Source organism: Eleutherodactylus coqui, chromosome 10 (assembly GCF_035609145.1).
Source record: "Eleutherodactylus coqui strain aEleCoq1 chromosome 10, aEleCoq1.hap1, whole genome shotgun sequence".
Taxonomy (NCBI): domain Eukaryota; kingdom Metazoa; phylum Chordata; class Amphibia; order Anura; family Eleutherodactylidae; genus Eleutherodactylus; species Eleutherodactylus coqui.
Genome location: NC_089846.1, coordinates 79,537,628 through 79,565,026, shown reverse-complemented (window position 1 = coordinate 79,565,026; position 27,399 = coordinate 79,537,628). Strand labels below are relative to the sequence as shown.

At 45.7% G+C, this 27,399-nt stretch overlaps 1 protein-coding gene and 1 long non-coding RNA gene across 2 annotated transcripts in view; one reads left to right on the top strand and one right to left on the bottom strand.

The window, feature by feature from the left end:
- Window positions 1-1,427: 1,427 nt before the first annotated feature.
- LOC136580663 (protocadherin-20-like) lies at window positions 1,428-9,982 on the top strand. The gene is made up of 2 exons (XM_066581423.1): window positions 1,428-1,700; window positions 6,453-9,982. Exons 1-2 carry the CDS (start codon window positions 1,686-1,688, stop codon window positions 9,066-9,068), a joined length of 2,631 nt encoding a protein of 876 aa, XP_066437520.1. The 5' UTR covers window positions 1,428-1,685; the 3' UTR covers window positions 9,069-9,982.
- LOC136580664 (uncharacterized) overlaps window positions 6,413-27,399 on the bottom strand; it is a 44,260-nt gene continuing 23,273 nt past the window's right edge. Inside the window, exons 2-3 of the long non-coding RNA XR_010786997.1 lie at window positions 8,837-8,922; window positions 6,413-6,530 (exon numbers count right to left, since the gene is read on the bottom strand). This is a non-coding gene — a long non-coding RNA (uncharacterized lncRNA). The remainder of the gene's footprint in view (window positions 6,531-8,836; window positions 8,923-27,399) is intronic.

Genomic DNA, 27,399 nt, shown 5'->3' with positions numbered 1-27,399 from the left:
GGTTGATGCGGAGACCACAGAGGTCGGAACTGAAGCCTCCGCGCTGACCTCCCATGTAGTGGTTGGTGCTTGTAACTGCGGGCACGGCTCCCATTGATTTCAAGCGCCGGCCACTACACTGAGGTTGATGCGGAGTCTCCGGCTCCGACCTCTGTGTTATTGTGGTGCTGACAGCATACACCCACACAGCTGATTAGTCGGGGTCTCAAGCGGCGGACCCTGGCCGATCAACTATTGATGACCTATCTTGATGATAGGTCATTAATAGTATCCCAGGGAAAAACTCCTTTAACACGACCCAACAGGGTACTAGAGCCTCCATGCCCCTCGTATCACATCTTGTATCAAAGCTAGAGGTGGTACAACAGCATGCTAGAGCCTCCATGCCTGTCCATATCACATCTTGCATCTAAGCTAGAGGCCACCCAACAGGGTACTAGAGTGTTAATGCCCATCCGTATTACATTTTCTATACAAGCTAGAGGTGATACAACAGGGTACTAGAGCCTCATTGCCCACCCATATCACATCTTGTATCCAAGCTAGAAGTGGTACAACAAGGTACTAGAGTCTCCATGCCCGTCCGCATCACATCTTGTATCCAAGCTAGAGGTGCTACAACAGGATGCTAGAGCCTCCATGCCCACTCATATTGCATCCTATATCCAAGCTACAGGCAGCCCAACAGGGTACTAGAATCTCCATGCCTGCCGATATCACATCTTGTATCCAAGCTAGAGGAGTTACAACAAGGTACTAGAGTCTCCATGCCCGCCTGTATCACATCTTGTATCCATGCTAGAGGCGGTACAACAAGATACTAGAGCCTACATGCCTATTCATATCACATCTTGTATTCAAGTGGCGACTCAAAAGGGTACTAGAGGCTAAACGAAAACTGGTCTCAGTCTTGGTTAAGGTCTACCTACCAAGCCCCACCAGCCAGTGAGCTACTAAAATACTCTTATCACAGACTGTCAGGTTAGGAAATCCATATTCATATATCCTACTAAAGGTGGCCTCACATTCAGGATCCTCACCATTTAGCCAGAGCTGCTACACCTTGTAGCCCACCATATCCAAGTAGGACACGTTGGTTACATTGTATAATACTTCATTTCACCTGTGGTGGCGCTGCAAGGAGATTGAACACTAGCTTACAGGTAATTGCTGGGGGTCCCAACATCATGGAAGATCATATGAGGTGGAGAAGCCCTTAGGTATATCAATCCAATGCTAGAATTTGCTGTAATGCTATACAGGCTATAATTTGTGTGCACAGTTTATGCAATGACGGAGGAGTGGAGAGATGAAACCTTATCCGTACAGATCGGTGACAGCTCATCTCATGCCGTGTAATTATAGGATCAGTAACCAGTTCCTATTGCACCAGGTCTCAGAACTTTCTGTCCCCGTGCAGTGAGAACTTTTTTCTCTCCGGATATTGGGTTTTGTGAATAGCTGGAAGACTGAGTGTTGTTTGTTTCGATCACACACCTCACTGCTATATACACTCCAGGCTACAAAAGATTGAGAATCCGGAGTACAATGACAAGGGGGCAGGTCTGCCCCACCCAGGAGCGCAGAGAGCTGCAGGAAAGTTTCACATGCAGAACAACTTCAGACAGAGCATCGACTAGGCTCATCCGCCATTCTGCCCGCCACGGCTGTGAGTCCACGACACCATGCGTTGTGTACAGGTATGGAGGATTGTTTTGTCTTCTCTGGTACATTACGACAAACTCTGATGAAGCAGAGCCGGGTTTGTAATTCAGTTTAAGGGCTTATTCACATGCGTGCATGCTTTTTTGTTCAATAAAAAAAGGCTATTAAGGTCCAGATATGTTCTTTCCCTTGCCCTGTATTTTGCACATTCCCTTGCATATCGTGTGCACATTTGCATAACCTCCATAGACTTCTATGGGTCCCTCGCACACAAAATAAAGCACGTTCTATTTTTTTGTTTGCACAAGAAATGCACGTGCAAAAGAAGGAAATGTGAATGAAGCTTTTGATAAAAACGGGTTCTATCCTCTGTGTATTGTGTGCACAAATTTCACGTGCACAAATACACCAAAGTAAAGGAGCCCTTAGGGTCAACAAGCTTCTTCATAGGACTGCAGGTAAAACAATTGCATTTTCCTGACACTGTACAAACACTGCAGCCGCTCACAGAGTTCTGCTACATCTGTGCTGTCTGCTCTTATCCTTTTTAGCATAACATTCTATTATGTGACAGCGTAGAGTTCTGAAGCTACTGAGCAGCACTGAGAAGCTCTTGGGGTCTACAAGTTCCGTGCTGCACAAGTTACATCTATGTATATAAAGGTGAAAGCCCTCACCGACCGACCGACTGACTCATTGACTGACCGACGACTGACTGACTCATTGACTGACCGACGACTGACTGACTCATTGACTGACCGACCGACTGATTCATTGACGACCAACCGCATGACTCATTGACTGACCAATCGACTGACTCATTGACTGACCAACCGACTGACCGACTGACTCATTGACTGACCGACTGACTGAGTCATTGACTGACAGACCGACTGACTGACTCACTGCTAATTTTCTAACTTCCCGGTGTTGTACAAACTTGAAATGTGGCAGGAGCATTCTTTAGGTTCTAAATAGGAAAAGTAAAGGGGTCACAACTTGATTTCTCAATTCTAAGTTGAAAAGAATTGAGGAGAATCCAACTGACCTCTATGTGTATATACTGAGGACAATCTACCTCACCTCTATGTGTATATACTGAGGACAATCTACCTCACCCCTATGTGTATATACTGAGGACAATCTACCTCACCTCTGTGTGTATATACTGAGAAGAATCTACCTCACCTCTATCTGTATATACTGAGGAGAATCTAGCTCACCTCTATGTGTATATACTGAGGAGAATCTACCTCACCGCTCAGTGTGTAAATACTGAGGAGAATCTACCGCACCTCTATGTGTATATACTGAGGAGAATCTACCGCACCTCTATATGTATATACTGAGGAGAATCTACCTCACCTTTCTGTGTGTTTATACTGAAGAGAATCTACCTCACCTCTATGTGTATATACTGAGGAGAATCACCTCACCTCTTTATGTATATACTGAAGAGAATCTACCTCACCTCTATGTGTATATACTGAGGAGAATCTACCTCACCTCTGTGTATTTACTGAGGAGAATATAACTGACCTCTGTGTATATACTGAGAAGAGTCTACCTCACCTCTCTGTGTATATACCGAGGAGAATTTACCTCACCCCTATGTGTATATACTAATGAGAATCTACCTCACCTCTATGTGTATATACTGAGGATAATCTACCTCACTTCTATGTGTATATACTGAGGATAATCTACCTCACCTCTATGTGTATATGCTGAGGATAATCTACCTCACCCCTATGTGTATATACTGAGGAGAATATAACTGACCTCTGTGTGCATATACTGAAAGTACATAAAAAGGCAGCCATGGACTGCAGGGATGGAGCCTTTAGGGCTAAGAAGGGGCTGAAACCTCCAGTCTGGGTGTAAATTTGAATAAAAAAGGTTGTTACCTTTAAAAGTATAAAGTGAGGAGAGTGGGAGGGGTGGCATATTCTGCAGAGGGACATGGGTACGTGCAGTCTGAGGAGAATCTAATGCTCCTCTATGTGTATATATATTTTATTCCTTGGTTCCTGTGAAGTATCCACCACTTCATGATGTTCCAAGTGAACAACAGATAAACAAATGTACCAAGTTAACTCAGCTAGTATATCAGCTAGTATTATATAAGGGAGCAAACACAAGAAGCCTTAACCCAAAGCCGTTCCCATTTTTCTTATTCACACCAGCAGGAGGAGGGGAACAAGACCGATATCTATCTATCTATCTATCTATCTATCTATCTATCTATCTATCTATCTCATATATAGCTCATATCTATCTATCTATCTAACTAATATCTACCTATCTATCTATCTATCCTCAACCCAAAGAGACTCCCATTCTCTATTCACACCAGCAGGAGGAGGGGAACAAGACAGATTATCTATCTATCTATCTATCTATCTCATATTTATCTATTTATCTCATATTTATCTACCTATCTATCTATCACATATATAGCTTATATCTATCTATCTATCTATCTATCTATGCTCAACCCAAAGAGGCTCCCATTCTCTATTCACACCAGCAGGAGGAGGGGAACAAAACAGATATCTATCTATCTATCTATCTATCTATCTATCTATCTATCTATCTATCTATCTATCTATCTATCTATCTATCTATCACATATATAGCTCTTATCTATCTATCTATCTATCTATCTATCACATATATAGCTCTTATCTATCTACCTATCTATCACATATATAGCTCTTATCTATCTATCTATCAATCAATCACATATATAGCTCTTATCTATCTATCTATCTATCTATCTATCTATCTATCTATCTATCTATACAGCTGAATTAAAGAGGGACAGTTGAGCAATAGAAGAACGTTCGGTGGAGTGACAAATCCTGCTACTCCATGGATGTACCTGGGTATGGAGCTCACCTGGGGAACGCCTTTTGTCAGAATGTGTGGTGCCAACACTCAAGTACGGCAGAGGTTCTGTTATAGTCTGGGGGTGTTTAACATGTTATGGTCTCAGTCCATTGGTTGTAGTGAGGAGAATCATGAACACAGAGGTGTACCCTGACTTTCTAGACAATAATGTGCTGACAACTGTGTGGCAATACTCTGGGCATGGTCAGCCATACGTCCAACAAGACAACATACCTTGTCAGAAATCCAATGTTGTTTTACGTTGGTTTGAGGATATGGATGTTCCACGATTGGACTGGAACATACCGAGTCCCAACATGAACCCCGCTGAACCTTTTTGAAATAAACTAGAACATTGGATCAAGAAATATGAACAGCATCCATCTTCTTTGAGAGAAGGAAAGTGGAGAGAAATACCAGCTGAAATATATTACACAATAGTAAAAAGTATGCCATGGAGAGTATATAATGCACTAAGTATTAATATATGGAAATAAATACTACATCTGATTCTTGCTCAGGTCTTCAATTACTTTTGCAAAGAAAGTGTATGGAAGGACTCCAGAATTATTGTGAATGTCGTAGCTAGGACTTTCCTTCCACTGGGGAAAAGATTCATTAAGCTGTTCTAGCCTTGTATCTCAATAACCTGAGCAGGACAAAGTGGCTTACTAGGAACCATCATAGAGTGTAAACATACAGCTTCCAATCACATGCCCCACCAACCTCTAGATCAGTGATGGCGAACCTTTTAGAGACTGAATGCCCAAACTGCAACCCAAAACCCACTTATTCACGGCAATGTGCCAACACGTCAGGGGGCGGGGCTTATCACAACGTATGATTTTACCCCCGTCGTTATAAAAAGGACAGGGTTGCTTCAAAATAGACCGGCTACAGATTTTGACTGCTTTTTGGATGCAGAAATGCTGCAGAATGTCCTCAATGGAAATTTCTGTAGAAAATTCTGCAACATTTCCGCATCCAGAAAGCAGTCAAAATCTGCATCCTGTCTATTTTGAAACAGCCCTGGCCATTTCCGCCACATGTAAACATACCTCAGCAATAATAGTGACCCCCCCCCCCCCACAGCGGCCCCCAGTATAATAGTGACACCCCCCACATTGGCCCCCAGTATAATAGTGACACCCCACAGCGGCCCCCAGTATCATAGTGACACCCCACAGCGGCCCCCCAGTATAATAGTGACACCCTACAGCGGCCCCTAGTATAATAGTGACACCCCACAGCAGCCCCAGTGTAATAGTGACACTCCACAGCGGCCCGAATGTAATAGTGACATCCTACAGCGGCCCCCAATCCCCTTCCCCCCGAGACCCACATACTTACCCCCTCCTCCTTGTGGAAGCTCCGCTGCTCCTCTGCTCTGTGCTGATCATGGTACACACTGTGACGTCATTATGTGCTGCCGGACGCCTCCTCCCCCTGCTCTCGCAGAATCTAAGAGGAGACGTCAGGGGAGGAGAGGAGGATCCCGGCTGCACACTGACATCAGAGTGTGCACCGGGATCAGCGCCGCTAGCAGTGCAGCTGAGTGAATACCGGCAGGGGAGCCACGGCCCCTGCCGATATTCACTAACGTGGTGAGCGGCCGATGGGGGCGTATGCCAGTAGGGAGGGCTCTGCGTGCCGCCTCTGGCACATGTGCCATAGGTTCGCCACCACTGCTCTAGATGTACCACCATTGTTGACCCATTTGTGTGGTCAGATGACCAAGTGCATGAATAAGAAGATGGCAGTTTGTCATATGCTGATGGAATATTGTCTCAAATTTCCTAGATATGAAGACCAAATGTATTCAACTTGACTAGTATTTATTGTTTTTCTTGGTTTGATAATTTAGGCTCATTTTAATTTCATGTTTTATTTTCCAGAAGTACTTTCTTCTTCTCATAAATATTATTCAAGTCCTGAACCTTCCTGGAGCTGCCACAGAAATCATATTCCATGTCCTGGAGGAGCAAGAAAAAAATACGTTAGTTGGAAACTTAAGGAAAGGTCTCTTATCGCCCGCACCCGTGCAGTACAAGCTCTTAACCCACACAAATTATTTCCATCTCGATGCCAAAAGTGGGAATTTATACACAACTGCAGATAAGCTTGACAGAGAATCATTGTGCCCATTAGATACCGTGGACCAGTGTACCATGATGTTGGATGTCTTTATTTCAACTAAAGAACATTCAGAATTTACCAAAGTAAAACTTTTTATCCTGGATATTAATGACAATCCGCCATATTTCTCAGAGCCAACCTACACTATCTCTATTCAAGAGGACACAGCTATAGGGACCAAATTTGTCATTGACTTTTTAGCCAAAGACGTGGATATAGATCACAACGGAGACCTGTCCTACCAACTCATCTGTCCAGGTAACGTCTTCAGCCTAGATCAACATGCAGAATTTTTGCTGTTAGTGGTTCTCAGGCCTCTGGATCGTGAGTCACAAAGTGAATATAGCATGAGTTTAATTGCCTATGATAATGGATTTCCACGATTGTCAGGCAATGCTACACTTGTTGTACAAATCATGGACATAAACGATAATTGTCCTGTCTTCCTTGCTAACAATGTCTCGGTAACTGTTCCTAGGTCCATGTCTGTGGGTGATAAAGTAGTACAACTTCAAGCAGTAGATGCAGATGATGGTGAAAATAGTATGATTGAGTACTTTTACAGCACCCGAGTTCAAGAATCAATAAAAAGACTTTTCAATCTAGATAGTTTGTCTGGAACAATGACCCTATTATCGCCTTTCCAAGATGAGATAACGCAGTATAAGCTGTCGGTGTTAGCCATTGGACACGGTTGCTTTCCGGTAGTGGCTTCAGTCACTATAAACCTAGAAAAAATTAGAAAGGAGCCCAAGATGGAAGTTCGTTTTCTAGCATCCCGGATCAAAGGTGGCATTTCCATCCGGGAAGATACCCCACCAGGGACCATCGTGGCCATCTTGGACATTACAGATCCAGACAGTAGCATCAGCCGTCCTCTTTTCATAAATGAATCATCTCCTTTCCTCTTAAGGCCTTCTGATTCTTCTCAAGACACATTCCTGCTACTGACATCCAGTCCATTGGATTTCGAGTTAAAGCAACAGTATGACATTACAATAATTGGAAATTCCACCATCAATGAATCATTAACATCTACAGAAGCTCTTAAGATACAGATTGAAGATGTAAATGATAATAACCCTAAGTTCTCAAACCACCCTGAAGAAATATTCATTGAAGAAAACAACATTCCCAGTGATATTTTACTGACACTTTCTGCTTCAGATGAAGATAGCGGATCCAATGGAGATGTAAGTTACTACTTGCTCAATGAGGATCCTAATGTGTTCTCCATTGACGACTCGAGCGGTATTCTCAAAGTATCTATATCTTTGGACAGAGAAGAAAAATCTTCCTATACTATACAAGTTGTAGCAATAGACCATGGTTCACCATCAAAGAATGATTCTTGTGAGATCGTTATCAGGATCCTTGATCAAAATGACAACCCGCCAACTTTTGTTTTAAATGAGTTTACATTTTTTGTCCCTGAAGATCTTCCTCGTGGAGGAGAGGTTGGCTATATAAATGTGACAGATATAGATATTGGGTTGAATGGTGACTTTTCTGTGCACCTTATAAATACTACTTCATTGTTTTCAATGGGTCATGATAAAATACTAAGGTCCAAGGGTCCCTTCGACTACGAAAAAGAATTAATGTATGAACTTTGGGTTGAAGCAAGAGACAAAGGAAGCCCATCATTGACCTCACAAGCTAAAGTTTTCATCTTTATACTGGATGTGAATGATAATGCTCCTTTGATAGTTCTTCCAGAGTCAAATTTTTCATATGTGTTGGTTCCACCTGATACTTCACAGGGTTCATCTGTGACCAAAGTCCATGCAGTTGATTATGACGCTGGCTTGAATGGTGTTATAACGTATACTGAGTATGGAGAGATTAGTCCAACTGCCAATCTCTTTAAGGTTGATGCCAACACGGGTAACATCATATTAAAAGAAAGTACTAGTAGTCATCATTGTGGACTATATCAGCTCTTAGTAAAAGCCAGTGACCAAGGCTATCCTGAAGCTCTTTCGACTATTGTATGGGTCAATATTCTTCTTAATCAAAGCATAAGCAATAGGAGCTATGTAGAGTCATTAATTATGATGAGTAAAATTAGTATGAGTCAGAAAAACCAAGTAATTACTCTGGGGCCATGCCCAAAATATCAGCTAACCATGGTCCCATTTACCTGGTCACTGACAGCCCCAGTTGCCCTCGCTGTAGTGTCAGTCTCCGCCATATGCTGCTTGGCTGGTACCTTCCTGTTTCTATGTTCTAGGAGAAGGAACGCAAAAAAGAGGAAAGAAAAAGAGAAAAGTCCAGATGTACAAATTCCTCTGCAGTTAAATACGGACCATTGTGCAAAAGACTGGGAAGAAGTGAAATGCTGTGAATCTCCTGAAAGTCCATTACCCCATTAAGGCTCCCATTGAAGATACTGCTCCATACATTCAATGGCAATGTTAAATTGATTTGTTGTATGAATCACATTATTTATGTCCTATATTAGGGTTTAATTACTTTCTCTTATCGAGTGGCAGTTTCAGGGAAAATTTTGACACCACTCGATTGGACTAAGAAATCGACACAGATGAATGCTGAAATGTCCTCAAGATACACGACTGAAAGTTCAGTTGGTTTATTTTCTTTTTTTGTCACTGCTTGTACTTTTTGCATTTGTTATTGCCCATTTATTTCATCACCTGGTGGCTAGAACCGGACTGGACATCCTTTATTGTGTCAGTTCACCACCCTGTTCTTTGCTGATGCAAACTTCACGTCCTTATACATGCTTACCTCCCAAAACTTCCATTGTACATGGGACTGTCCCTCAAACGTCACCAAAACAGAGGTGGGGCTTATGAATAGTAGCATAAAAAGGAGTGATTTTAAGCTTTCTATGTGATTGCTAAATGTAATCGTGGGGAATTAAGACACCCCACGATTTAAGCTTCATATGTTGGGAATTCACACTGTGCATCAGTAGGTACTTTGGCTGTTCTCTGATTGACCAGTACCGATTACATGAGCAGCGTTGACCAATCAGAGAGCAAATGTGGTGCATCGGCAGTCTAACACTCTTGCAATGCAGAGTGTGCATTAGCCATAAGACTGCAATGGCCACGTTGGATGACCAAAAATGTGGTCTGGATCTGCAGGACAACGGCACAGAGGACCAGTGGCAGCTAATATAACTTCCCCTCCAGTCGCTGGACAGAGTTTTGCCCCAGAAATGGAGGGTGGCTCTAACTCTCTGGCTATATTCTTTCCATAATAGAGAATAAAACCTTCTGATATCCAATCATTTTTAACCTGATCACAATAAAATGACTAAGCCAAAAAACATTTGTGTCCACTAATTGTATTGCTTGCTGTATTTAACATTAACATTTCGGTTCAGCCAGGGCCGGCTCCAGGTTTAGAGCTCTTACCCACTTGCGTTTTTTTTTACGCTGCGATATCGATGCGTTTTTTTTCACGCGATTGTCAATGGGACTTTCTAATGTTAAAAATGCATCGCAAGTTGGCGCTTTGCAATTTTTGTGCGATGTGTTTTTAACATTAGAAAGTCCCATTGATAATCGTGCAAAAAAACGCAGCAATATCACGTGAAAAAATGCGGAAGAAAATCGCAAGTGTGCAGGAGCCCTTATGCGGGCATTTGGGCGACAAAGTCTCATTGGGCCCCTTTGCAGTGTGTCACAATCTGCAATGACACATACGGTGACCATATAACGGTAGATACCAGCTCTACACAGGACCATATAAGTGATTATACTACCATTATATCCAGTGATCATGTCCTCTGACTGGAGTCATTTAGTTCTCCTTTTCTTCAAGCCACCATGACAACTTCTCCCGGCCACAACTTCTCTCAGTGGAATTTGACACACAGACATCTTTAACTCTTTGCAAGTGCTGCTTATAGTGACCCTCACACAGTAAAAGTGCCCCCACTTAGCAGTAATGCCTTCTTTATGTCTCCACTCAGTAGTAACACCCCCTTCTGCCTCCACTCATTAATACTGCCCTTTTTGTCCCTGTGCACTAATACCCCCTTTGAAAAATAATGTCCCAATTTAGGAATAATGTCCCCATTTACCTCATTAATAATGCCCACAGTTCTCTACTTTGAAAATGCTCCCCCCACAACGTCCTCTTCTATGTAAGTAAAAAAAAAAAGAAGTCCATTCTTAGCTCCCCTGTGGCTCCCCGGCAGCTGTAATGGGCACCGCTGTCCGATGTTCGCTCATATGATCACCACAGACATTCCCATTTATTTCTGAAACTGCTTTGGTAAAATGAAAGCTGCACAGTGATTGGTTGCTACGGGCAACAAAAACTATAAATTTTTTAGTCTGTTTTGAAAAATGAGGCCCAGAAGCTTCAGAGTGTGAAGTGGAGAACTCTTTGGCCTCTGGATAGTACAGCGTTGTCCACGGTACCTTGATATCCATCTAAAAAGACTGACGTGGATGGAAACCGTGTGATGCGGAGACCAAAGTGGGATACATTAACCCTACGGTCTGTCCAGGGTTTTATCTTAAGGTAGTTTTCGGCAGAAACCTGAGACAGAGAGCAGCGGTGCAGAGGAAAGTGTAGTGCAAAGTGCCTCACTGCCTGGTATGTAATTATATAAGTTGTTTTCTGCTTCTACATAGTTTTCTGACAAGTCATAACTTAATGCCGTTAGCTATTGTATAATCCCTTAACGAGTTCCTTACCCGAACGTCTTTGGGGCCGCCAACAGAAACCTCAGGTGGTAAGAAGTAAAGCCTCAATGGGCGAACCTGAAGCGCTGATACATAAAGCCGGGTGCGAGAGAAGAGCAAAGATCATACAGAAGGTGAAAGATAACCATACATTCACCACTCTGCACTGAGTGGCCCTATTAAAGTCCCGGCCGTTTCAGACTGGCGTTCCCCTGTATGGAAGCACCGATATGTTACATACAGAAGCCGCCTCTTGCCACCTTTCGCATATAGTGCCCCCTTATAAATATGGAATAACATTTCTTGGTCTCACTGCATCTGTGGGGCCTACAGCACTCAGATGTCCAGAAGGGCCGGGGTCCAAGGCCGTAGGGCATCACAGCAGCTAACCATGATCAATAAATGAAAACATGACCTCCTCACCTCCCCGTTTGCCCCCCGTCAGCTGCAGACAATGCCAAGAGCACAGCTATGGGGGCAATCAGATTATCTGCCCCAGCGCGGCTGGACAGGGTGCGCCGTAGCAGGCCCGGATTGGTAATCTGCCCGATGGACCACACTGCTCACTGATCTTCATATGTTGAATTTGAAGGTAATCCTATGTGCATCTCTAAGACATGGATACAATTAAAGCTGAGTTCACACAGGGAAGAATCCCAACGGAAATCTCGTGGTTTTGCTGCAGCGAAAAACCGTGAGATTTCCATTGGGAAAGCACAGCTTCAAAACATGCGGCTTGGCCGCATGCCTTTGCGTTGTACCCAGTGCTCCCATAGAGAGGAGCGTGTCAGCAACGAGAAAAAAAAATAGACATGCTGTGGCTGGGGAATCCGCGCTGCAGCACCGGCTAATGCCGGCTTTGCCGCGACGGATTGGCTGACCCGTGTGGACAAGATTTTTGCAAATCTCGTCCACATGGGCGGCTAATCCCGAGATTAGCGCCCGCTGGCAGATTTGCCGCAGCGAAATTCTGCTCGGAATTTCCACGGCAAATCCGCCCTGTGTGAACCCAACCTAACACTTGCAGTGCCAATGCTGGGAGGCATGATGAGCTCTCCGCATCGCCGTGTATATGAAGCAAGTAACGCTACACGTCGTTCCGCAGGCTGTTGGCCGGGAAGAGGACCAGCGATGGAGGGACATCACCGTGGATGTAGATGTAGTGTATATATCACTATGGTGGGGAAGGGGGGGCAGTGCAGTTATATATTATTACAGACGGATAGCACAGCTATATATTACAACAGGGGGACAGTATGGCTATATCTTACTATAGGGGGACATTATGGCTATATATTACTACAGGGGGACATTATGGCTATATATTACTACAGGGGGGCATTATGGCTATACATTACTACAGGGGGACATTATGGGTATATATTACTACAGAGAGACAGTTTGGCTATATATCACCACAGGGGGATAGTATGGCTATATATTACTACAGGGGGACAGTATGGCTATATATTACTACAGGGGGACAGTGTGGCTATATATTACTACAGGGGGACAGTGTGGCTATATATAACTGCATGGGAAAAGTATGGTTATATATTACTACAGGAACCAGTATGGCTATATATTACTACAGGGGCACATTATGGCCATATATCACCACAGGGGGACAGTATGGCTATATAGTACTACAGGGAGACAGTATGGCTATATATTATTGCAGGCAAACAGTATTGCTATATATTACTACAGAGGGACAGTATGGTTATATATTACAACAGGACGCAGTATGGCTATATATTACTACAGGGGGACATTATGGCTATATATTACTACAGTTTGACCATGGCAGTTCGACAGGGTAGGAGATGGGTAGGCCACAAACTCTGCCTAAATGCCTTGCACTTCAAAGCTATCACTAATGCTGTCACCTCTGTTCTCATCCTTGCTCTCAGTTTCAGAACCTCTTTCCAACGTCCACCTCTGCTGCATTTTATTCACATTAGCCCCTCTCTCCTGTCCTCACCTATGCACAGGCCGTATGCACTCTTTACTTTCTTACTTAGCCTCAAATCCCCTAATGCCACTAACAAACATAACAGTCGCCCTCATAAATCTCCAAACCATCTGCTAACCCTCGCTATCTTGCTGCTACTAGCAGCTGGAGATATCTCTCCCAATCCTGGCCCACCCTCCACTGCTCCTAACTATTACCCCCTACCTAACACACTAAGAAAACCCTCAAGCCCAACTGCTAGCCCATGCGAACCTTCCCCTGACTCCTTTAAATATGCGCTCTGGAACTGCCAGTCAGCATGTAATAAACTCCCCACCATCCATGTTTTTCTTTACTGCTAAATCTCTAAATCTGCTAGCTCTCACAGAAACGTGGATACAGCAGTCTGACACGGCCTCCCCTGCTGCACTCTTACAATGGCCTGCAGTTCTCCCATACCCTGAGACCAGATGACAGGCGTGGTGAAGGAGTAGGTGCTCTTCTCTCCCCGAAATGTACCTACCAGGTCATACCCCCTCCCCCCCCCCCCCCCCGTACAATCATTCACCTTCCCATCGTTTGAGGTACATACGCTATGGCTTTTCCGCCTGCTGTCCATGCAAGTAGCAGTTATCTACCACCCCCCAGGTGCTCCTCGCCTGTTTTTGGAGCACTTTGCTGCCTGGCTCCCCCACTTCCTATTCTGCGAAATTCTAACCCTCATCTTAGGTGATTTTAACATCCCCACTAATCACCCCATCTCCCCATCTGGCTCTCAGCTTCTATCTCTCATCACCTTGCTTGGTCTCTCACAACTCACAGCCTCTGCCACTCACAGGGATGGCAATACTCCTGATCTGGTCTTCCTCCGGTTCTGCTCTGGTTCCCACTTTACTAACTCCCCTCTTCCGCTCTCGGACCATAACCTCCTCTCTTTCTCTGTCATGCTCCCTAACATTTCTCCAGACCCACCTACCTACCATACCTACAGGAACCTTAAGGCCATTCACACCCAGGACTTTGCTGAATTCCTACAGTCCTCTCTGTCCCCTATCTCTCTCCTCTCCTGCCCCAACCTGGCTGCCGCTCACTAGAACACTACTCTCAAACATGGCCTGGATGAAGCAGCACCCCTCCATGACCCAAGTCATCTGATGTAGAACACGGCAACCCTGGCTCACACCTCAAACACGTTTCATCCGGCGGTGCTCTAGAAGTGTCGAACGGCTGTGGAGGAAGTCGCAAACAACCGCGGACTTTCTCTACTACAAATTCATGATCAGGACCTACAACCTCGCCCACCACCATGCCAAACAAGTCTACTTCACCTCTCGTCTCCTCACTATCGCACAACCCTAAACGGCTCTTTGATACTTTTCACTCCCTTCTCAGCCCCAAACCGCAGCCCCCTGTGATGGATCTCAGTGCTGAAGAGCTGGTTGCCCATTTCAAAAAGAAAGTTGATGATATTCGTCAGGAAATAATTTCCCAGTCCCAGACTAGCCCTGACCCTAGTCTCGTCAGCACTGCATCTAGCTCCTGCTCACTGTCTTCACTCAGACCAATGACAGAGGAAGAAGTCTCCAAATTGCTTTCCAATGCTCGCCCCACCTTCTGTGTTAGCGACCCTCTCCTCTCACACCTCCTCCACTTCCTCTCTCCAGTGGTTATCTCCCATCTCACCACTATATTCAACCTCTCTCTGACCTCTGGCATCTTTCCCTCTTCTTTCAAACATGCCATCATATCCCAACTGCTAAAGACTCGACGCGACGGATGCTGCCAACTACAGACCCATCTCTAATCTCCTCTTCATCTCCAAACTATTGGAACACCTGGTTTACTCCCACCTTGTAAGCTATCTATCAGAGAGCTCTGTCCTCGACCCTTTACAGTCTGGCTTCCAATCCCAACACTCAACAGAAACTGCCCTTACAAGGGTGTCAAACGTTCTCCTGACAGCCAAATCGAGGGGCAATTACTCTCTACTGATCCTTCTCGACCTCTCTGCAGCATTTGACACTGTTGATCACAAATTCCTCCTCAGTATGCTTCGCTCCATTGGCCTTAAAGACACTGCTCTCTCCTGGTTTTCCTCCTACCTATCTGACCGCTCATTCAGCATCTCTTTTGCTGGCTCTACCTCCCCTTCTATTCCCCTTGCTGTTGGGGTCCCCCAGGGCTCAGTCTTCGGCCCCCTCCTTTTCTCCATCTACAGAGCCCCTATTGGACAAACCATCAACCATCTACGCCGACGACACCCAGCTATACACCTCTTCCCGTGACATCTCTGCACCTTTCCTCCAAAACATCACCGACTGTCTGTCCGCTGTCTCTAACACTATGTCCTCTCTCTACCTAAAACTAAACCTCTCTAAAACTGACCTCCTGGTATTTCCGCCCTCCACTAACCAACCTCATCCTGACATCTCTATCTCAGTGTGTGGCGCCACCATAACTCCTAGACAGCATGCCCGCTGCCTTGGGGTTATATTTGACGCCGATCTCTCCTTTACCCCCTACATCCAATCTCTGCCCCGAACATGTCAGCTGCACCTCAAGAACATCGCAAGAATCCGCTCTTTTCTCACTGTGGACACGCTAAATACGCTTATTGTTGCGGTCATCCACTCCCGCCTCGATTATTGCAACTTGTTGCTGATCGGCCTCCCCTGCACCAGTCTCTACCCTCTCCAATCCATCCTGAATGCGTCAGCCAGGCTCATTTTCCTGTCCAGCCACTACTCGGACGCCTCTGCCCTGTGCCAGTCACTGCACTGGATGCCCGCCAAATACAGAATTCAATTAAAACTCACTACCTTCATCCATAATGCCCTCCACAGCGCAGTGCCACCCTACACTACCTCCCTCATCTCAATCCATCACCCAGCCCAGTCTCTCCGCTCTGCTAACGAAACTAGACTGTGTGCCCCTCTAATTCGAACTTCTCATTTCCGCCTCCAAGACTTCTGCAGAGCAGCATCGGTCCTCTGGAACGCACTGCGAAAGGCTATGCGGGCAATCCAGGACTTACAAAACTTCAGACGTGCTCTAAAAACGCACATCTTCAGGGAGGCATACCTCATTCCCTAAACAAACCCCTCTGTACGCTGCCTGATAACATGCTCCCTGACCTACTGACTGCAATCCCTGATAGCCATCATCAACTGCCCCTGCAGTCATACCGAGTCTGCTGTCACACGGCTAAATGTCTGACCATTGTTTATGTGTATGGCATCCCTCACTCCTCACCTCGCCATACGATGCACATCTCCAGCCCCTTGACTTTCTGTATCAGCCCATTATTTGTAGTATGTAAGCTCGTTGGAGCAAGACCCTCACCCCTATTGTTTCAAACAACTGATTACTACATGTAACCATGGCTCTGTAATTTTTGTACATTTGTCTTTCTGTATTACCCCTGTCTTTGTAAGCGCTGCGGAATAAGTTGGTGCTATACAAATAAAAATTATTATTATTATTTCAGGGGGACAGTATGGATATCTTTTACTACAGGACCCAGTATGGTTATATATTACTACAGGGGGCCATTATGGCTATATATTATTGCAGGCAAACAGTATGGCTATATATTACTACAGGGGGACAGTATGGTTATATATTACTACAGGACCCAGTATGGCTATATATTACTACAGGCGACATTATGGCTATATATTACAACAGGGGGACAGTATGGCTATATATTACTACAGGGGACATTATGGCTATATATTACTACAGGGGAACATTATGGCTATATATTACTACAGGGGACATTATGGCTATATATTACTACAGGGGAACATTATGGCTATACATTACTACAGGGGACATTATGGCTATATATTACTACAGGGGACATTATGGCTATATATTACTACAGGGGACATTATGGCTATATATTACTACAGGGGAACATTATGGCTATATATTACTACAGGGGACATTATGGCTATATATTACTACAGGGGAACATTATGGCTATACATTACTACAGGGGACATTATGGCTATATATTACTACAGGGGACATTATGGCTATATATTACTACAGGGGAACATTATGGCTATATATTACTACAGGGGACATTATGGCTATATATTACTACAGGGGAACATTATGGCTATACATTACTACAGGGGACATTATGGCTATATATTACTACAGGGGACATTATGGCTATATATTACTACAGGGGAACATTATGGCTATATATTACTACAGGGGACATTATGGCTATATATTACTACAGGGGAACATTATGGCTATACATTACTACAGGGGACATTATGGCTATATATTACTACAGGGGACATTATGGCTATATATTACTACAGGGGAACATTATGGCTATATATTACTACAGGGGACATTATGGCTATATATTACTACAGGGGGGCAGTATGGCTATATATTACTACAGGGTGACAGTATAGCTATATATCACTACCGGAGGACAGTATGGCTATATATTACTACAGAGGGATGGTTTGGCTATATATTACTACAGAGGGACGGTTTGGCTATATATCACTACAGGGGGACAGTTTACCTATATATTACTACAGGAGGACATTATGGTTGTATATTACTAAAGGGGGACATTATTGCTACATATTACTACAGGGGACAGTACTGTTATATATTACTACAGAGGGATAGTATGGCTATATATTACTACAGAGGTACAGTATGGCTATATATATTGCAACAGGGGGGCAGTATGGTAAACTAAACCTTTGCCCGGGTGAAGGAGAGCCTAGCTACACCTCTGGCTGGCACTGCTGTCCCCTCTGACATCTGGGTTGTGTGATCATGTGAAACACATGATTGCCAAGGCTGAGAATTGTCTACAGCTATAATGTATGTCACATGATCATACAACACAGAAGTTAGTGGGAACAGAACCGCCGGCTACAGCTGCTGGGGAGCATCAGGGGAGGTGAGTGTAGTGGCACAGTACATACATTCCTGGCCCCCTTCGTAATGTCATACATGTCATGTCTTATGTTGGTGCGCTGTGCAGAGGTGTCTAGTCATTCTGTTGTGCGTATTGCACAGCTGCAGCGTGTGATGGGTTAAGTGTGTGCAAGAATGTGGGTGATGCTTGAAATTTATCAATTTATGTCCTGTCACATGGTATAAGTGAGGATACAAATGTGAGTGTGTGAGAGCAGGAAAGGAGTCCATTCTTCAGAGTTCGGTTCCATTGCTTCTGGGTTCTTGAGAGTGCCAGCCACATGGGGGTACCTTCAACCTTCATGTGGTGAAGTGACAGAGGAAAAAGAGAGGTTCCTGAGAGTGCATGTTCCAGAGATGAGAGAAAAGTGAGCAAGAAGCAGGTGGCACTTCTAAGGCCTAGTGCAGAGGTACTCTTCACTCATCTTTTCCTATGTTGCCATCCGGATCTAGTGGATCACCGCGTAGAGGTACTCCCATTTGTTTTTCACACCTTGCCGTCCTGAAGTCTGGGATCACCGGGTGGAGGTACTCTCAAGTCTGTCTAATACCTGCACTGCAAATCATTGTCATTTGTGCCTTGTATGCAAGAAGTTGTTCCAGCAAAGTTTTGCCAAGCCCTGACCGTTCCCAGGGACCTGAGGTATGTTACTTCTGTCTGCGGCTTCATTTATTTACCGTCTAGGGTCATACCGGTGGGTAACGGAGCGGTGGCGTCACATATGATATCTGCTATCCCTGTTCTCCAGGTTATTGGGCATCCCTATCATAGGAGTGTCCGGAAGAGACTCTGCCCTGGCCGTGGCTACGTGCGTCCCTCTGGGAGGGAGCCTGGTAAGTGCCACCGTGACAAGTGACCCCTTTATCCTCTCAGCTCCTCAACGTACGTCCTGTGTTCGGGGTCACCCTACGGGACACTGCATGAGCATGTGGTTTTTTTTATTTTATTAATTATACTAAATAAAATTAAAATCAGAGGCCCGACTGTTGTGCTGACCCAACAGCCCGGGCCCCTTCCCCTCCTGGACCCCTGTGCACTGTAGGCTATCCAAGACGCACTGCCTGTGGTGTGCTGAGCGTTGGTTCTGACCAACAGGCTGCACAGTCAGCCGAATACAACACTGGAGCTCCAACTAATGTGTCCGAACGCACAACTCTCTGTTTGTTACACGGATGGTATAACAGCAGGCGACCAGTTCCAGCGCCATTGTGTCTAAGACAAACAGAAAGGGGAGACTCCAGCGGGCAAAAGAGCGCAGAACCACAAAATCACTGAGCAGTGGAAAAACATCCCCTGGTCAGATGGATCCAGATTTCTGTTGCTGATAGGAGGTCAGAATTTGGCACAATCAGATGGTCAAAACATGTCAGCACCTCCATCTAATCTGTGGCAACTACAAGAAGCTTCCTGTCCACAGGGGGCCGATATTCCTGCAGAGCAACTCCTACATTTAGTGGAATTTACGCCAGAGGAGGTCCAATGCACTACTAAATGGGGGTCTCAAATAAAGGGGCCATTCAGTGTATGTCTATCTCAGTAACAGAACTCCATGTATCTAAACCCATCATGTGTGCATCTAATCATATCATGCATGGCACAGCCTGCTGAGCTGTGTATCTAAGCCGATCATGCCTCTCAGGGCACGTTCTAACAGGCATATTTGTGCGGTGTGTTACGCACTCAATTTTTGCACACATAATACAGAGTGAATAGAACCCATTAATTTCAACAGGTTGATGTTCAATTCTGTAAAAACATCTGCGGGATGTCCCGTTTTGATTGATGTTAATGGGCAGCAATTTTTGGTCACATAAATAGCGTATTTACATGACTAACATATGCTTCTGCCCGTATGAATGAGCCGTGAGCTGCTGTATCTCATCTCATCATGTGTAATACAGTGTGGAGCGTCGCTGTATTTCATTCCGTCATGTGTGATACAGTCCGGAGTGTCGCTGTATCTCATCCCGTCATGTGTGATACAGTCCGGAGTGTCGCTGTATCTCATCCCGTCATGTGTGATACAGTCCGGAGTGTCGCTGTATCTCATCCCGTCATGTGTGATACAGTCCGGAGTGTCGCTGTATCTCATCCCGTCATGTGTGATACAGTCCGGAGCATCACTGTATCTCATCCCGTCATGTGTGATACAGTCCGGAGCATCACTGTATCTCATCCCGTCATGTGTGATACAGTCTGGAGCGCTGCTGTTTCTCATCCCGTCGTCTGTGATACATGCTGGAGCGCCGCTGTATCTCATCCTATGACTCGTGGTCTCGCTGCGCTCCCCCAGACGCTCTCTGTAATTTGTCAGCGTCTTTGTATTTTGTTCTTCGTGTATTCTCAATAATGATAGATTCTGCTGCGTCTCGGGCGGTTTCCATGGATATCGCATCTCGTGACATAAACATTAGAATTAGTGACAAGGCGTTTATAAATCACGGCACTCGGAGGCAGCGAGCTGACTGACGTCCAGAAGCACAATTTACTGACACGTTACAACTTGCCTGTACGACCGCGCACAGATTACGCCCATCACTTCACCGCAGGGCGTACGGCACACGTCAGGGCGTATCTGCAGGATCCTGCCAGAAGTCAGTAAAGAGACAGACAGGAGGGAGGTTGTCAAAATGTAACTGTAGGTGCCGTAGGTAGGTGGGATCACAGCGCAGCTTCAGGAAGTGATGCCGCTGTCATGGCTCGTGGTGCGACGGGCTCAGGTTGGGCGGCAAGGGCGGATGGCGAGGGCGGATGGAGGCAGCACGGATTTTAAAAATCAAAATAACCTTACTGAACGTTTCATGGTGACCTAAATTCTGTTAAAGCGACAGTACGCTCCACGTATCCACTGCGACTCAATCCTCATCACTATAATAAACAGTTATGGCGCAAGATATCTAACATTACTATCAGCATCTTCTACGACTTGTCTACTCATGACAGCTACATACGTTATTTTTATGGCCGAAGACCCCAACCTTAAATACCCCGTCGGAACAGCGTCCTCACAGAACGCTATACAAAGGTCTTCCCATCATTAATGGCGGTTCAATCCGCGCGCCAGACATTACTTTTAATCCATGCTGCAGCTGTAAGTCACGCCGTTTGCTGCATAATTCCATATACTGTGTCCTAAATACATTACTCATCAGTATAAGCGCTTTAAATTAGACTTCATGCATAACATGTAACTGCACATATCCCATTAATTCTTGCAAGGCCTTGCATATCCACTCTATGCCGCCATAACTCCGCTGACTATACCCCAGTCCTGGGAGTCCATTTCCCCCTTCCCTGGCCGGGGATTCCACCTTGCAGAGCATCATGGGGGTTGTAGTCCACTCACACTTTCTTGAATCATATTTTGCCATTCGCTCCACTCTTTGTATGCAGCGTCCACGGTGATTCTTCGTCATCTCCTCCTACGTGCTGCGGGGTACTTCATCCCAAGGGTCCGTTGATCCCCCAGGACGTCTTGTACTCCTTGTTTCAGCCGCCATGACCTGCTGCTCCCTGCTGCTCAGTGCTGGCTCTGTGTCTGTGTAGCATGCGGCTCTCTATGGCTCACAGTGCTGCGCCAATGACTCGAGTTTTTGGCGCACAGCCAGGGGATATAAAAGGAAAAGGGGCCGCGTCCCTCTTCTCCCGCACAGTGGAGGTGGGCAGGCCATAGCCCTTTTCAGTGCCCTAATGTAGGGCTGGATCTTCTGGACAGTGATGTGCTAGCCACCACCATCATCATCTTTCTAAAGTCTCCTCGAGGTGCGCTGTCTCCGCTGCTCTCCCCTTCCTGGCTATGTCCCTCTGGCAAGCTGGGGGGGAAGCGGGTAGATTGAGGGCTTGTCACAGAGCTCTACCATCTCCTCCCCTGGGTAGCCGGGTAGCTTGGGACCCATCCAAGTTACTGCTGGGGCAGTTTTACAGGGTAACCCAAGATGTAGTTTACCTTTAGTTTGTGTTGTCACTCGTGACGCCACTGTTCCATCCTCTGCGGTGAATTCAGACGTTGTAAATAAAGAGTCCACACACGGGTAACGTTTCAGAGCAGAATTGGGAACGGTCGTTTAAGCAATACATTTACTGGCGTTAACGTTCAATGGTCCAAACAATTTACACACTCCATCAGGACACTAGTGCCAGCAAATTAGTGGTGTGACAGGGAGGAATCACAGGATGACAGACAAGTCCACAGTCCAAGTTATCTGTGGGGTTCTGTTCCCGGCCACTCTCCTTCACTCGCTCTAGCTCTCTACTGGTCAACACTCACATTTAGGGAAGGTCACTCAGCGCTGCATGGCGGTTCCTCTCACTCTCTCAGTCCTCCAGGTCAATAGCAGGAAGGCCTGGGTAAATAGGGCCCAGGGCTCACACAAGGCCATCACTCAGCCTCTTCCATCCTGGGGCATCTTGTAAGACCAGGTACAGTTTCTCCTAATCACTGAAAGTCTCCCAGATTGCTTTAGACTCACTTAGACTAACTTAGACTTAGCCCCTCTAAGACTCCCTTAGACTAACTTGAAATCACATATATATAACATGGTCACATGACACACAACAAGATACATTTTTCAGACATAACCCAGACAGTAACCCGTTCAATGCTGCAGAGGGGCATAGAAGACACTGACAATACATAGGAACAAGACAAACATATTCATACTTATGGAGGGGCCCTGTTAACTCTGGGCCACTACACTGCCCCACTGTTCTCTTCAGCGCTGTGGGTACCTGGCTCCACTCGCAATTCCCCTTTCCCAAATGCTTCTCAGACTAGGAGGGGGGCGGGGCTACTTGGAGCGGCTGCTGTAAGTGGGCACATTATAGTGTCACCCCCTTACACAGCAGAAAGTGTTACAAAAATATGCAAACAAGGAAGTAATGTTGGAGCAACAAGCACTTACTTTTTACCATAAGGCTAGGGTCACACGGGATGGAAATCTCACAGAACGTACGGAGGGGGACCGCAGAAATTCTGTGAGATTTCGCCAGTGGAAAGGCTGCCTTAAAATGGCGCAGGTGTGAAGTGGCTTTTCCGCTGCAGAAATCTCCCCCCACAGAGAGAAAAGAGCCCACAGCGGAAACAGTGATACAATTGACACGCTGTGGATTTGAATTCGGCGCTGCATTTCAGTCTCCGCGCTGCTTATCCGCAGCATGTGAACAAGATTTTTGCAAATCTTGCCAATTTGCTGCTTAGTCTGAGGTTTTAAAATGCATGCGGAATTTCAGTAGGGAAAGTCCGCACGGAAATTCCACGACTATTCCGCCCCGTGTGCTGCTAACTACTCCTAGGATCAGTAATACTCAGCGCACAATACAAAATAACAATAATGTGGAAAACAGGATCAATAATGCTGTAAAGGAGATCTGTCCTGTTAAACAAAAAATATAAGTCACATAATCTGTACTTTAAGGGGTTAGCACTTTGCCTAGCAGCCCTGTCCGCCTGAGACATAACTCTCAGACTTCCGTTGATCTGTCTCCATCCTGTAGGTTTGTGTCCTTTTAACACTCTCAGTTTCCACCAGTACAGTCTGAGTCCTGCACACCAGACCCTTTTACTAGGTTGTGCCCCCACAGCATGCACACCTGCTGTTCTTACTGAGGCCGGCCTCATTTACAACTCATTCACAGCAAACTCCTCTGTGCCTCTTTAGTCTTGGTTTTTTGATGGCCATGCAGTCCCGCGCTCTCTCTGTTCTCCAGGCGGCTCTTCTCTAAGGTCGTACAGTAGCGCCCCTCTCACATCCGGGGTCTCGGGCTCCAGCTGTCTTTTTCTCACTGGCAGCCGCAGATCCTCTGCAGACTGTTGCACCTCTCCAGCAGCACCTCCACTCTCTAACACAGTCTCTGCTTTATGTCTGTGGAGTAGCAGATATTCCTTCCATAGTGCTCTGACATCATCTTACTTTTTCAGGGAGCATGCCGAGTCCTGTTTGGAGCGGTCACTTTGGTGCTCCTTTAGGCGAACCCCTTACATAGGAATTAAGGCTGTCTGTACATATGAGATGTATATCAGCTATACCTTCCAATGTCGGCGGGTTGAGCCAATCATGTAACGTGTATGGCAGTTCCAGACGCACTTCTCTGACGCCAGAAATCGGGGGAGATACAGATCAGGCAGATTTAAGCTATAATGTACACCAGTTTCTGATGTATATAGCAGTAAGGCCTCTTTCATACGAGCTACAAAACATCTCATGTAACAGAACCCACTGGAAACCACGAGCTTCACATGCATGCATTATGTAGCAAGACTTTGTAGCCCAGGGCTTATTCAGACGACCGTATATCTGCCGGTTATTCATGGCCAGCCGATATAGGGTGTCCCTCTCTGCAGGGGAAGGAGGCTGGAAGAGTCAGGAGCAGTGCACTGATCTCCCACCCCATCACCGCCTCCTCTCCGCCCCTCTGCACTATTTGCAATGGGAGGGGGCAGAGCTAAGTCTCAGAACTTAGCTCCGCCCTGCCCCGCCCCCTCTTATTGCAAATAGTGCAGAGGGGCGGAAAGGGGGCGGGAGCTCAGTACACTGCTCCTGGCTCTTCCAGCCTCCTCCCCAGCAGAGAGCGTATATCGGGCAGGCGTAAATACCCGGGTGATATACGGTCGTCTGAATAAGCCCTAAATCTGAAAAGCCGCATACAGTCACACCTTGTAGCGCTAGGTCCTGACCAATTTTTTGTTTTTAAGTGGCAGTACTATGAAAAACTTCAAAAACTGTGACACTTGAGCCAAAATTGCAACTTCTATACGTCAGAAATCTGACACACAAGACATTAAATATACGGCACTGTTATTCTGTTATCCAAAGCTGATAATATATTCAGACCATGCGCTGCTCTCGTGGGTTTACGGCTTGTTACAGTGTGCCAGGGCTCTCCCTTGTGTGAAGCCTGCAGCTGTATTACAGAGACAAGATCAGAGTAGCCATTCACTGACTAAACAGAAATCTTTACTGTGATGAGAAATTGAAGACCAGAAGACAATGAACAAACCTTCATACGGATCTACATTGTATCAGTATAATGATACCGGAGTGTCACCCCGCACTCTCCCTCCTCCCTGGCGATCTTGTCCTACTCTCACATTTATCCTCTAAGGTCACACAGAGCGGAATGTGCGCTAAAATTCTGTAACACTGTAACAAACTCCATTCACAACAGAAAAGTCAGACAGGGGATTTTCAAATCCTCTGCATACTCCAGCTGTGATGGGAAACCAATGGATTTACACTGTGGACTTAATTTCCTGCAAGGAGTAAAATTTGCCAAAGTTGTGCGGATTCTGCACTGTCCTGCTGGAGTCAATGTGTACATACATTACTTATCCTGTACTGCTCCTGAGTTACATCCTCTATTATACTCCAGAGCTGCACTCACTATTCTGCTGCTGGAGTCACTGTGTACACACATTACTTATCCTGTACTGCTCCTGAGTTACATCCTGTAGATCTTTTATTATAAAAGTATGAAACATAACAATAAAAGCAAACTAACAATAGTAAATAATAATAATACAACCGTATACAGAGATAAGGCCCTTCACCCAGAGTCCATGGTCCACAAACAAAAGAAACCCCATGTCTGGACTCCCCTCCCCCCTGCCGCACACTCGCACACACACTCAAAACAAACCACAATATACCTAAAAGAAGAGCATCCAGCTATCCAGAAGAGAAAACTAAAACTAAAACTACAGGTCCAGCCGTACCGCACTGAAACCCCATCATAAACAAAATTAGGCAATAACGTAAACATAACATATATATACCAATAATTAACTAAATATGAAAATAAAGACCAAGCCAACCGGCATACAAAAATAACTAAAGAAATAGTTTTTCAAAAATTTTTTTTTTTTTTTTTGGGGTCCCCAGTGCAGCTCGGGGGCCATGCCTGCTCCATCAGTCCGTGCCCAGAGTTCTAAAGTTCAGGACGTGCCAAGCCACACCAGGGTTTTTTTTTTTTTTTAATATATATAAACTGTACAACACTCTGCCTGCCGCAGCCTGGGGGCCATGCCCGCTCCACCAGTCCGTGCCCAGAGTTCAATGTTCGGGACGTGCCAGGCTACGGCTCAAGGCGTGAAACCACTCCCCCCCAACCCCCCACCCAACCTAACTACCACCCAGAACGTGAATATATACATATAAAACATACAATAACCAATATACATGACATACACGATATATATTAACATAACCCGAAAGCCTAAGGTCGGCTCACCTGCAGCCCTACTTCACTCCATTTTGCCCAAATCAAAACAAAAAGCTTTATGGTGCACTCACAGCCCACCACCGGGATTGGAGGTGATAAGCCGGGCACAGACATCACAATGTACTATCCCTTGCATTTTCTCCCTATTCTTTCCCTAATTTGCCCTAGACTGTCCTTAGTCTGCCCCTCAGTCTGACCCTTCATGGAAACCTGTCCCTGCCCTATCCCTCCTCTCTCCCTATCCTGTCCCTATTCTCTCCCTACTCTGCCCCTAGAAAATTAAGAAAAACAAACTGTCCCTAACGAAATACAAGCCCTCTCCATAGGAGAGAAGCTTTAGATGTGCCCAGCCTCTCATACTCCAAAGAACGCACCTTCACCAGGTCACCCAGGATGTTCCTACATACCGTATCCACGGGGAGGACTTTCAGCTCCGTCGAGATTAAACACCGTGCACTCCAGATGTGGAACCTGACCACTAGGCTAACTAGAAATAAAGTGCAGCGGTCCCTGCCACCAAGGCCTCTGAACGCTCCATAAGCCCACTCCGCATAGGAGAGGTGTGCCAGCTGAGGCCAGCCTATGGAGACCCCTACCCGTTGGTATACCTCTGTATTAAAGGGGCACTGAAGCAGGAAATGCTCCATGCTTTCCAGCACGTCGCTGCACTCCTGACGGGGGCAACCCCTGTCAATCAGAGGCCTGCTCTTCAAGTTACCCCTTACATACAGTCTCCCGTGAAAGCAGCGCCAAGCCAAGTCCCAAAACTTCAAGGGGACCCGGGTTGAATTCAGTAAACGTAACCCTCCCTCCAGGTCCCGACTTGGGCAGTCCTTGAGCGCCAGGGGCTTCTGGAAATGGGTCAACAGGACTCTTTCGTCGAGGAGCCTCCTCGTCAGAGTCCT